Genomic DNA, 13074 nt, shown 5'->3' on the forward strand with positions numbered 1-13074 from the left:
GGAGGGTATGGGGGACTTTTAGGATAGCATTGGAAATGTAATTGGGGAAAAGATGTAATAAAAAATATCTAAAAAAAAAAAGAAATAGTGGCTAATTCAGAAATAGAATATTTTCTACTTGATTTACATGATCTCATACCTACAGACTACTTGCATGTTATTTTCTGAAGTAGCGATATGTAAAATTACTCCCCTGGCATGTTGAATCTGCTTTGCTTCATAAGCAGAAAAGCTCACTGCCTAGCAGGATATGTTAGGTGTCAGTCAGTAGCTCTATCATGGCTGGACAGAAATGGAAGATATTTCAGAAGCTTTGTGTCCCATATATTCCTAAATAAACATATATTCATGTGTTTAATACAGCACTACTGGGATATCCTATAGTGTACATGCTCCTTGATACTCAGCTCCTTCTTGTGTAGAGTGATGGCTTGAAACTATTAGAATAGATTCTCATTATGCCCTATTTTACAAAGAAATATTTCCTACTATATTGGCTGTAGATTCTTATTTCCTTATTATATTGAAAGAATGCACCCATATTTAGACTAATTTTGTTATAGTGTTTCATTGGCTTACTGGAATTGATCGCAAAGGAAACCTTCAAAAATGGTGCACTAGCCACTCAATCATGAAATGGTTTTAGGATGCTGGAAATTTTACTTAGAAAATTGAATTTCCTGAGTAATAGTTAGAGTCTGTCTATTCTAAAAGAATCAGACTTGAATATAAACTGTACAATATGAAAAATGTGAAAACATTTATACTTTAAAAGCTTAATTTTTGAACATATAGATTTATACAATTAAGTTATTTTATACTCAATTTATTTTTTATTTATTTAAGTAAAATATTATTTAAATAAAATAGTTATTTTAATTATTATTAAAATAAAAGTATCTTTGAACTTCATGTACATATTCTAATACTGTGAATTTTTCATATGACTTTAATATAGTTAAATCTTGTGATTTAATTCAGTTCGATATTATAAAATTTTGAAAGTACAAAAGTATTCAAGCAATACTAACTAAGCAATAACTTAATGATTCTTAAATTACTTCAAGAAGCATATGTCCTAAACGGTCATCCACAAAAATTGGATTTCACACTCACATATACATAGTTATTTATGACACAGATATTTAAATTCTAATGTACACTAAGTTTCCATTATTTTTAAATAGATAAAATTTTGTTACAAATCTCATTATAAATATTTACAATGATAATGACTGAATAAAATGAAGACTAATAAAATTATGTGTCTAGTTTAATATTTTTACAAGTATTACAATGGAAAATTGAAAGCTTAATAAAGAAGAATGAAAAAGTCAAGAATCTCTAATAACAAATTGGCATTGTTCCAAATATATCCACAGCAAAGCTTATTCGTTCATCTGTTTATAATATGCTATGCAGAATTAGTTAATTGTCACACTTACAACACAGGGCATCCTATGATCTTCACTTCAGATGGACATAATCAAAAATGATGAAATACCAGAAGTTTTTAAGCATGAGTGTTCAGTTTGAAACACTAAATGTCAGTTCCTAAAGATGTTTCTCTTACTGCTAAATCTGTGAAGGAACTTTGTTTTCTTTCATTAGTCAAAGTCTTGTCCTCATTGATCATAAAACACTAGGATCAATAGGTTAAGGAAAATTTATAATCAAACTATAAACTTCACACACAGAGACACACACTCCTGAGTCCCTTAGTGTTGCACATGTAGCAAAATAATTAAAGGAATAGTTATGAATTTGAGAAGGAGTTACAGAAAGAAACACAGGAGGAATGGTGAGGAAAAGAAGAATGGAAATGATTTAGGGACAATTCTCTCAACAAAGCAAAAAGTTTTTAACTAATAAAGGAGAGACTTCAAAGTATCTAAATGTATATCTTCCATAATGAATCATAACTTGACAGGACATGTCTAATATGTCTAATGTAAGTTATAGAATGGGTGGGTACAGGCAAGGTTCAGTGAGATAGCTCAGCTGATAAGGGACCTTACTAAAAACCCTGAGTGACTCAGTTCCACCAATAGGAACGACATAATGGAAGGGGAGAACTAACTTTGAAAGTTGTCTTCTGACCTCCACATGCACATATATGATGTTTCCCTGCCCCTAAATACAGAGAGAGAGGGGCGGGGAGACAGGGAGACAGAGACAGAGAGGCAGAGAGAGACAGAGAGAGACAGACAAAGACAGACAAAGACAGACAGACACATACACACATAGACAGGCCCACACATACCACTATGTAATAACAAAAAGAAATACAGAGAGCAATGGACACTAGCAGATATGCAGCTCTTCAACTGAAATTTAATTGCTTAAAGGCTATTATTAGGTTAAAACAAGGTTCCTGAAAATAAGAGCTAGAAAAGATAGCTCATATCTGACTTCTGTAATATAAGTCCACTTCATGAAAGGACAGGTGAACATAAATGTAGAATTCTCTTTTTTCCTTAAGTTCTGTCTTCTCCTATTCCCAATCATACAGGAAAATCTACCATCTAAACAAGTAGATTTTTTTCATAAATAGAACTCTAAAGTAGGCTTACTTTCATTTTTAATTAAAATATAGCTACATCACTTTTTCTCTCCCATGTACTGCCACTTCCTCATAAACTCATGACCTCTTATTCTTTATTATGATTTTACATGCATATATATACATATATACAAATAAGCACAACTATATGAGTCTATTTGATATTGCTTGTATATGTTTGGGGGACTGATCAGTTGGTATTTGATAATAAATTGAGGACTGATGTCTGGGGAAGACTAACCCTCCCTCTGCATTTGTTCAGTACCTCCAACACTTTGTTCAGTGTTGGTCCCTGTAAGTTTTCTATTATGTACTTTGGCACAATTGATGTTGTCATTGTTCAAGTCTCGTTTAGTCAGCTATAATGTTAAGATTTCATGGGTGCCCCTTCCCGCTGTTTCTTTTTATTTATCTTGTTCTCTGTCTCTTAAGCACATCAGCTAAGTGTACAGATAGTCAATAAAACTAATGGTGTGCTTGTGCTGACACAATGAACAAGATTTATGCTAACACAATAAACAGGATGTATTATGAGGAAAAGTGTTCACTTTACTCGCCTATTCTAGAGTTGGTCTTTATCTCCTCCTTTCTTAAAAGAAGCAATGCTGTCTACAAGGACTAGAAGGCCAGAGACAAAATGGTAGCCACTGTCAACTGAATAATTCTTGAAGAGCCTGGGGAAGGGAATATTACATACTTACAACTATTCATTATTGGGAGGACATGGAAAATTTCCCCAAACAATAGAATAGAAAATATGTTTAAAACTTTTGGTCTATTAAGTTTAGATCGAGATATACACATTTAATATCTATGTATGTATATACATCCATTATGTATGTATATATGATGTGTATGTATATATGAATGATGTGTATATGTATAATATGTATATATCATATATACATGTATTCATATATATATGTATATACATATACACATACATACACATTCACAGACACACATACAAACACTCATGTATGATCTATTCCTCTGTACTTAGAGCTTCAGTTTAGGACTTACCAAAGCTAAGGTATAATGTTAGACATAGTGGTACTGTGCACCAGTAATCCTAGAACTTGGGAGTTCTAGGCTGAACTGCTTTTCAGAAGACTAGCCAGGGTCATATAAAAAGCACCAGTCTTAAAACACAGCAACAAAAATAAGCTGAGGTAGACCCAGCCTTTCTGACAGTATCATAAAGAATGTTATTCCTTTCCTCCACAGTGCTTGATGACTTCTTATGATTGATACATGCAGTGGTCTAATCGGTGTTGGTCTGTAGAAACTAATGTCAATCTCATCTTAACATAAAACTGTTGCTGGGACGAGCATTTTATTGTCACATTTTATATTATAATATGTCTGTGCTGAGGATTGAATGTTTACTAAAATATGATTTGAATTATAATTAGCAACTCAGAAGAGATTACAATAAAAAAACAAAATCCTGAAACTCAGCTGTGCTTAGAGTTGCCTTCCCAACCCTTTTGCTGTTGTTAATTTGCCATTATGGAAGAGTGTTCAAAGCCCCTTGAGTAACTATTACTTGAGGCCTGATAAAATAGGAAATGCTCGAGAGATCTCCTAAGCATTATCATGTTTGAAGACAATAACAAACTTGTCATAAGCCAATTAGCCTCCTATCTAAACTCAAACATGTGCATACTTTTTTTTTTTCAAAATTTTACAAATCACACTGCATCTGTCTCACGTAAGAAGCTTTTCCTTCTTTATGGACACTCAGTAGTTTCCACCAACCTCAACAGATCTTGATTTAAGTTGATTTCTGAAACAGATATTTCTGGAAATCTTAAAATTTTTTAAAAACTCAGCCAGAAATGATGTGTTTGCTTTGCTTTCCCAGGTAAAACATTGAAATTGCACTCTTAGCAAGGTCTACTGTGCTAGAGACCAGGTACTGGACATGTGCTATGTGTTTGCATAAGAACGAAATGTTTCCTAAAAACAAGCAAATTCGTGCTTTGCATGTTTTATGCTCTGTGCCATCATTACTGTGAACCCTCTAAAATAAATTTTATTTCCAGTTCTGTCTGACTAAAGTTTAAATGTGTGAAATATAAATCTGTACAATTTTCTGTAGTTATGAATATTATAAATTATCATGTATTCTCAAGCTTCAATTACTTTTTAAATGAATCTCCAAGTATCTATGATTTTTTTATATGTTACATCAGAAATTTCATAGCTACAATCAGTTTCACAACTAATGTATTCCATCTTATAAAGAACTAAATATAATAATTTAAAATTTGGGAGCTTGACAACTCCTTATAGAAGGCTGTACCAAGAAGTAGAGACTTAAAAAGGAAAATGTCTTTTTCTGTATTTCCTTTCCATTTTATTTTACCTTAAAATATTATAAACTATTTTATAGTATATTATAAAACTTTAATTTAGATGTAATATATAATATATTTTATAATATATTATGAACTATTTTAAACATTATAATTTTAAACAATTATAGGTTTTGCAATGCATGTTAATGAATTTAAACTCAGTTACTACAAATATAGTCATTACGGTTTTTTTGTTTCACTCCAAAATCATCCCCACCACCACCACCTTCCGACTGTTCCACATCTTATACCTCCTCCCCAACCCCATAGCTCCACGAGAATGTCTCAAAACCCCACACCCCACCCCACCTGACTTCTAAACTCCCAGGGGCCTCCAGTCTCTTGAGGGTTAGGTACATCATCACTGATTGAACCCAGACCCGCAGTCCTCTACTGTATATGTGTTGGGACTTCATATCAGCTGCCATGTGCTGCCTTTTTGGTGGTTCAGTGTTTGAGAGATCTCAGGGGTCCAGATTAATTGAGACTGCTGGTCTTCCTACAGGGTCGTCCTGCTCCTCATCTTCTTTCAGCCTTTCTCTAATTTAACCACAAGGGTCTGCAACTTCTGTCCATTGGTTGGGTGCAAATATCTGCATCTGACTCTTTCAGCTGTTTGTTGGATCTTCCAGAATACTGTCATTCTAGGTCCGTTTTTGTGATCTCTCCATAGCCTCAGTAATAGTGTCAGGACTTGCGAACTTCCCTTGAGCTGGGTCCCACATTTTCGGTATCCATTCTTCTGTGGTGGGACATCTGGGTTGTTTCTAACTTCTGGCTATCACAAAGAAGGCCACTATGAACATAGTTTTTGGATATATTCCCAAGAGTGGTCTTGCTGAGTCTTCAGGTAGATCTATTTCAAATTTTCTGATGAACCTCCACATTGATTCCAGAGAGGTTGTACCAGTTTGCAATCCACTAGGAATGGAGGAGTGTTCCTCTTTCTCTACATCCTGGCCAACATGTGTTGTCACCTGAGGTCTTGATCTTAGTCATTCAGGGTGGTTTTGATTTGCATTTCTCTGATCACTAAGAATTTTGAACATTTCTTTAGGTGCTTCTCGGCCATTCAAGATTCCTCTGTTGTGAGTCCTTGGTTTAGTTCTATATCCCATTTTTTTGATAAAATTGGATGTTAGACTTGATATTTAATTTAAAACTTTATGTCAATAGAATCCAACTTAGTATGTTAGTGAATGTCAGCAAACAAACATATATACTCATGTCTTCTGTTGTTTGATATAACAACTTACCGCAAGATTTTTGTTATATAATAAATTCTCAACAAATGACATTTTGCTAATAGCAAAATTTTACTTAATAGCACATCTCAATCGATAAAGAGTTTCTCCCTGGTTAGTACATACCAAATCCATACTGAAAATAATAACTTTTTAAAAAGAATCTATTAGATAAATAAATATTAGATGTGAAAATATGGTAGATTCTAGATTTAGCATTGCTCTATATTCTTTTATTCAGCAAATATTTATTCAAAATTATCCATTGCAGATATATTTTCTGTCAAACTAAAAATGTATGGTCACACCTGATGGAGAAATCACCTTCTGTTTGCCGTGCATGGCAAATGATCTTCTAGTAGATGTACCAAAAAGATAACCAAATATTCAGTTTATTAATTTATTGTTTGCTTTAATTTATTATTGCATAGGGAGCAGACTAAGCCCTGAGTGAGTGAAGTTCTGAGTGAATGTGAATCCTGATGTGGGCATGGCCATGTGAAGAACTGCCAAGACCTAGTACCCATGACACAATTGGCTAAACTAATACCTGTATGAACCAGGATCCAGAGAGGCAGAAAATCTCTCATTGGAATTAGGAGTATGGAAGGATGCCTGGTTATGGAAATTTGATCATGCATGCAAAGACTAGCAACTGCAGTTTTCTTATCTGGGATGCCTAGAGCCTGAGGTTGCGAACTCACAGAAACCTCATACAGAGATTAGCTAAATCATCCCCTTGTGCTCTACATTAAAACCATGCTAAGATAGTTAAAGTAGTAGAAGTGGTACCTGGCAGAGAACCCTACTTGGTCCCAGCTTCAATGTATGTGTTTCTATCTTAAATTTATTCTCTTTGACCCTAGGCAGGGTTCTGGGACTCAGGTTATATGGGTATCAACACTTAGTAGTAGTAGTAGTAGCAGTAGCAATAACAGTAGCAGTAGCAGTAGCAGTAGCAGTAGCAGTAGCAGTAGCAGTAGCAGTAGCAGTAGCAGTAGCAGTAGCAGTAGCAGTAGCAGTAGCAGTAGCAGTAGCAGTATTTTTTGTGCATGAGTATTCTACATGCATATATGTAGTGCAACCCATATGTATCTAGTGCCTGTAGAGCTCCCAAAAAGAGGGCATTAGATCTCAGGACCCAGATTTAAAGATGGTTATTAACTACTATGTAGATGCTGGGACTCAAACCTAGAGCACCTAGAAGACCACTAGAGCACTTAACTGCTGATCTATCTCTCCATCCTCTGTTGTTTCTATCAATCACCACCACTTTGCCTAATGAATTAGAGAAGTATATGTATAGATATATATACACTTTCTCAAGGTTCCTTGGATACCATCGAAAATTAAACATACTTAATCTAGAAGACCATATTTAAACATTCTTTAACTAATAACAGGATAGATAAAGATGTGGGCTAAGTATTCTATTGTGTTCTGAATTTTTTCTTTCTCCCCCTTTCCTCTCCTTTTCTCACTCCTTCCTTTTTTTCCTCATCTCCTCCTTTTATCTTCCCCTTCCTTCTTTCCTTCTTTCCTTTCTTGCTTCTTTTCTTAATTTTATTCTCAGTTGTCTCATTGGTCAACCATGACAGACCCATATGTTCCTACATAATAAATCAGTTCTTGAATAATTTAGTTCTTAAAATTAAATAATGAAAACTCAAATTAAAGTAATTGTTCTAAATACCCACAATATGTTTTATATAAAATAACGTGGAGAGATGGCTCAGTTGGCAAAATGTGCCCATTACAAGTATGAGGACGTGGGTTTGATCTCCAGTATCCCAAGAAAACGCAGTCATGGTCATTGTAATATATGCTTGTAATCCCAGTGCCTCAAAAATGGTGACAGTTGGATTCTCTCGGTAATCTCTGACCAATTATTCTAGCCTAGTCTATGAATTCCAAGTATCAGTGTCTCAAAAAACAGAAACATCTATAAAGTGTGAAGTTGACTTCAGACATCATGTACACACAATACACACACGCATGTGTGGATCTTCAAACATCCATGCATTTGTATACATTCATTCTTAACCATCCTATACAATAAGTAATATGTAAAATATTGCTCTTAAAAATAAAGTGAGCAGTTACCAATTTTAAATTTACAATGTGTACTACAAGTAAGAAAATGAACGCATCTATAAAGGCAAAGAGGTATCTGATCATGTTCTTTGTTCTTCCATTTTAGGTTTTTCAAGGCAATTTTGACAATGATACTCACAGGAAAAATGTCATCGACCCTCCCATCTATGCACGACACATAAGAATCCTTCCTTGGTCCTGGTATGGACGGATCACTCTGCGGTCAGAGCTGCTGGGCTGCACAGAGGAGGAATGAAGTACGAGGCCACACATCCCACAATGCTTTTCTTTATTTTCCTATAAGTATCTCCACAAAATGAACTGTGTGAAGCTGATGGAAACTGCATTTGTTTTTTTTTTTTCAAAGTGTTCAAATTATGGTAGGCTATTGACTGTCTTTTTAGGAAATCTAAGCTTGCCTTTTTAATAATTTAATTTGGTTTCCATTGCTCAACTCTCTTATGTAATATCACAGTGTCTGTGAGTTACTCTTCTTGTTCTCTGAATTCTATAGAGTGGTTGAAGTATAGTAGGCAAAGCAAGTCTCCTTTTTACAGCAAAACTTTTAAAAAAATCTCATAGTCATCAGATGGAAGGGTTAAGGGAGAATTTTGGTCACTATTCAATTAACTCATAAAATGTTACAATGTTAGCAATAAGGTATTTTTTTTTATGAATTTGGATTATCTTGAATGTTTCCCTGTGCTTAACATTGTGTGTATTACAGGGATTTGAGGAAGAATATTTGATATGCAGGACCATTAATATGACAATTCTAGTTTTATTTTCTTCACTTACAATAAAATACTAAGTTCTTTATGTTTAATTTTATATTATTTATATGCTACATAAACAGGCCAATATTCTTTGTCATTGCATTTTCTCCCTTTATTTACCTTAAAGTCCTGTGTTTATTTATAGACACAGAACATGTATTAATATACATTGAACATAATTGGATATCAGTAAATGGTTCTAAGTTAAACATTAATACATTGAACATGAATTTTCATTTTTGAAGAAAGCTATATGCATTTCATTTCCAAAGGCTTTCTGAGAATCCCTTTGTTACAGTTTAGTGAAAAAGAACAGAAAAATCACTATGGCCCTTGAATTTAAATCTTCATTTCTTTGAAATAATAGAATCATTATCTGCGTATTTAATATAATAGCAAAGATATGTGAACCTAGTGCTGCACAGCTTGGCCAAGTGCAGTCAACATTTCTTTGCAAATTTCCACATTTCCTGTGAAATGAAAATTCCAATGCTGTTTAAAACCAGTGGTAGTTTCTGAAGAAAGCACATTGCATAATTATTTGTGAAAAGCGATGTATTTACTAATGACAAAGTCATAAAACATCTTCAGGATGAAAATTGATTTTTATTTCTTTTGCTTCAAAAGTCTTAGAAAAACTAAGCAATTATCATAACAGTTTGTTATTGATAATGGAGGCATCATTGACATATGTCTCAAATTAAAGCTCACACTGCCTCCATAAATGTCCTCCAAACCTAATTTATAAGCTTAACACATATTTATTTTATAAGGCTTTGACACAGAATTATTGGAGTTTTAAATTGAAGATCCAGGAAAGGGTGGATGTGGATGAAATGCTAAAGAACTGCACAACACTGCTATATTTTATTTTATTTTTGTCTTTAATATGTGTGCTGTATAAGGAAAGCCACTACTGTTATGTCCTGTCTGTTCACATGTTCACAGCATCTCTCAATGATGTAAATATGAAGCAGTCTTCAATCACAGTGAAGAATTGAAAGAGAAAGTCAATCACATTACCATTTTAAATGACAGTAAATTCATTGTACTATGGCAACGGCCAGGCCAAATGTTTCCCCTTGCCCACCTGCTTACTGCAACAGATTTGTTAAAAATCTGTTGATTTTCAGCATATAAAATGCTGATTAATTTTTAACATTTTCCCAAAAGAAAACTGATATGTCCTCAATATTATTGTCCTAGAAAATGTTTTAAATTATTAATATAGAATATTTAAAATAGTATTTTCAATTAAAATAGCTATGCATAGAATCACTTATGCTCTAAAAATACATTTTCTGTCTTGTCGTGGTCCTTGTTTCTATCAGTGATAACCATACGACTGAATTTGTAGCTGTTTTTCCCTGCAGATTCTTTATCCTTAATATAAAATTCCAGAAATTATGAATAATATGTTGTGCTGAAATACTTTTCAAAACTGTTCTTGATTTCATGTGGCACTGCTGATACGTGTTTAAAACTTGTTCTCCAAAGGAGTTGTTAGTAATGGTATCTGCTACTATTTAGAAAGCTGGTGAGAGGCTTTCCCTTGCTTGTTCTCTTTCTCTCAGCTCTATGCGCTACCTACAGCGTAGCATACTCAATGGATATGCATTTGTCCACAAGGGTGTTTGCACAAAAATTAATGACATGGATTAGGAAGTAGCTTGTATAACAGTTGTATCAGTGGCTTCAAGTCGAAACATGGACTTTTCATTTATTTATATTTGCAAATAAAATTTCACAAACACATAACATGGAATTCCCTACTCTTCATTATACTACATAATTATCATGAGATAATTTTATAATATAGAAAATTATGAATTGATTAACTTTAAAAATATCCATTTCATGTATATTTTATTCTAATCATTTGTCACAGACACTAATTCCAACTTTAGGATTGACTTTCTCTCTGTGAATGTCTTCATAAAGATAAATATGGATTTTGAAGACCAGGCATTAAGGACTATATCTTTGCTAGACATCAAATTATGAAATATAACATTGAATGCTATAGTCTGGTGTGTCTGTAAAGACAGAAATAACTAAGATATACATCACTTTTGCAAACTTTCAAGCTGTGTAATATTCCAATGTTGTTTTTTCTTTGTAGATATACTTAAATCATGTAGGATGTTGTAAACTCAGTATGATCCTGTCTAGTCTTCAAACTTAAAATAAACTTTTGAAAAACTGTGTTACTTTTGAAGTTGTGTTTTAAACATGTGTGTAAGAATGTACAAATTGTCTGTGGCTGCCCTTAACCTTCAACACATGCTTAGCTTAATTTGTATTTATATAGATTAACTAAATACACAAAGAAAAAGAGATTATAATTGTATAATTATTTTCAAGTAAAAGACTGCAAAAGTGGTTTTGCCAAGATTATAAAAATGTATAAATTTATCCATACTTTTTTATTTGAGGAAATTTTGCAAAATATTAATAATCCAATTGTTTTCTCCTAATATATATTTAGAGTAGTATACTATAAGACTGATAAATCTATTGTTATTCATACAACATTTCTATTGCTTCTATTGTTCTTTCAAATTTATCATGCTCAGGAGTGTATTGAAGGAAGCTGGTTGGTAATAAGCTACAATGTGACATGAATAATACATATTTGCTTCTAACTCCAACTATTGCTTAATGAAAGTCTGAACATGTGGCTTCTTTAAGAAGAGTTTTTCTGGTACTATAGAAGCCACGAGTAAAAAGGGAATGTGCAATTCTGACACTTCAATATTTTCTTAGGATTAAAAATTTAGGGTAAAACTAAAGATATTAAAAGTTGTTTTCTTCAAGCAGATCTCTGGTAGATCAAGTTTCACGGTTTTGTATACCAACATGTTCCTATCAAAGTAAATTTTAATATGAATCCATCAGTGGGGTTCCATTTTTTCCTTATTTCTGCATACAAAAGCATACATAAATGTATTTTATTAAGTAAAAACAATTATGGAAACAGTCTCAATATGCTTGCTAGTGAACTATGAAAACAACTATATGGGGTAAATTTTTATTATGATAGCAGATTACTTAGAGGAGAATCTTCAAGAAGGAGGAGAGCAGCTGATTCAAGATGCAAAAAGAAGATAAATACTTAGCATTCCAAGGAGAAAAGACTGACCAGTGGGAAACCTGTTAAAGCTATGATAAATAATAGGATCAATCAGTACTACCTAAAAAATACCTACAATGTCAGTTTTGAGTTTTGAATACATGACTCTAAATAAATAAATTTTTTCAAAGTTCAAGTAAAGAGGGGCTGGAGAGATGGCTCAGTGGTTAAGATCACTGACTGCTCTTCCAGAAGTCCTGAGTTCAATCTCAGCAACAATCTATAATAAGATCCGATGCACTCTTCTGGTGTGTCTGAAGACAGCTACAATGTACTCACATAAATAAATAAATATTTAAAAAGAAAGTAAAACTATTAGTGCCCCAAATATAAGGTTTTCTCTTCTACCAATAATAGTTTTTACAAAGTTAATGAACAAGGCAATTTATTGGTTTTTGTATGTGTGTGTGTGTGTGTGTGTGTGTGTGTGTGTGACAATATTGCCTTTGAGAAGCAAAGGGAGTTTTACTGAAAGAGGGAAAGAGAAGAATTGGAACATTTTGGCAGTGGAAAAACGTCTCAACTATTCTAAAACAAAATGCACTGCCACATCTGTCTTTACGAAGTTGGAATGCCTAGAGTAAGTGGCAATTTCTCTATTGATTTTGAAGAAGAAAATAAGATTCTTTGATGCTCTTCTAGTAGCTACCTATAATTCATACTGGGCAGTTCACCATTGCTGCCAAGAAAGTACTTTCCACAGTAAGCAACTCAAACTCCCTCAAAGAGTTATTTCTATCAGTTGAATTTGGTAGCAGGAAAGAGAGAACACTTTTGGAAAGGCACCTCATTTATGTTTTTTCATGACTTGCAGAAGTCGACTGAGTCATTTGAAAGCACAATTTCTATAGAAAGATGGTGTAGTCACACCAGCAAATGGTTAGCACATCTCATTGTTAAG

The 13074-nt window shown here is 33.4% G+C and overlaps 1 protein-coding gene across 1 annotated transcript in view; it reads left to right on the forward strand.

Annotated features, from left to right (window-relative positions):
- The window catches only part of Edil3 (EGF like repeats and discoidin domains 3), a 482678-nt gene extending 471433 nt beyond the window's left edge, over positions 1-11245 (forward strand). The window contains exon 11 of the mRNA XM_021180300.2: positions 8371-11245. Within this exon, the coding sequence (XP_021035959.1) occupies positions 8371-8520 (150 nt within the window). The 3' untranslated portion in view covers positions 8521-11245. The remainder of the gene's footprint in view (positions 1-8370) is intronic.
- The last annotated feature ends 1829 nt before the right edge of the window (positions 11246-13074 follow it).

The sequence above is a fragment of the Mus caroli genome, chromosome 13 (assembly GCF_900094665.2).
Source record: "Mus caroli chromosome 13, CAROLI_EIJ_v1.1, whole genome shotgun sequence".
Taxonomy (NCBI): Eukaryota; Metazoa; Chordata; class Mammalia; order Rodentia; family Muridae; genus Mus; species Mus caroli.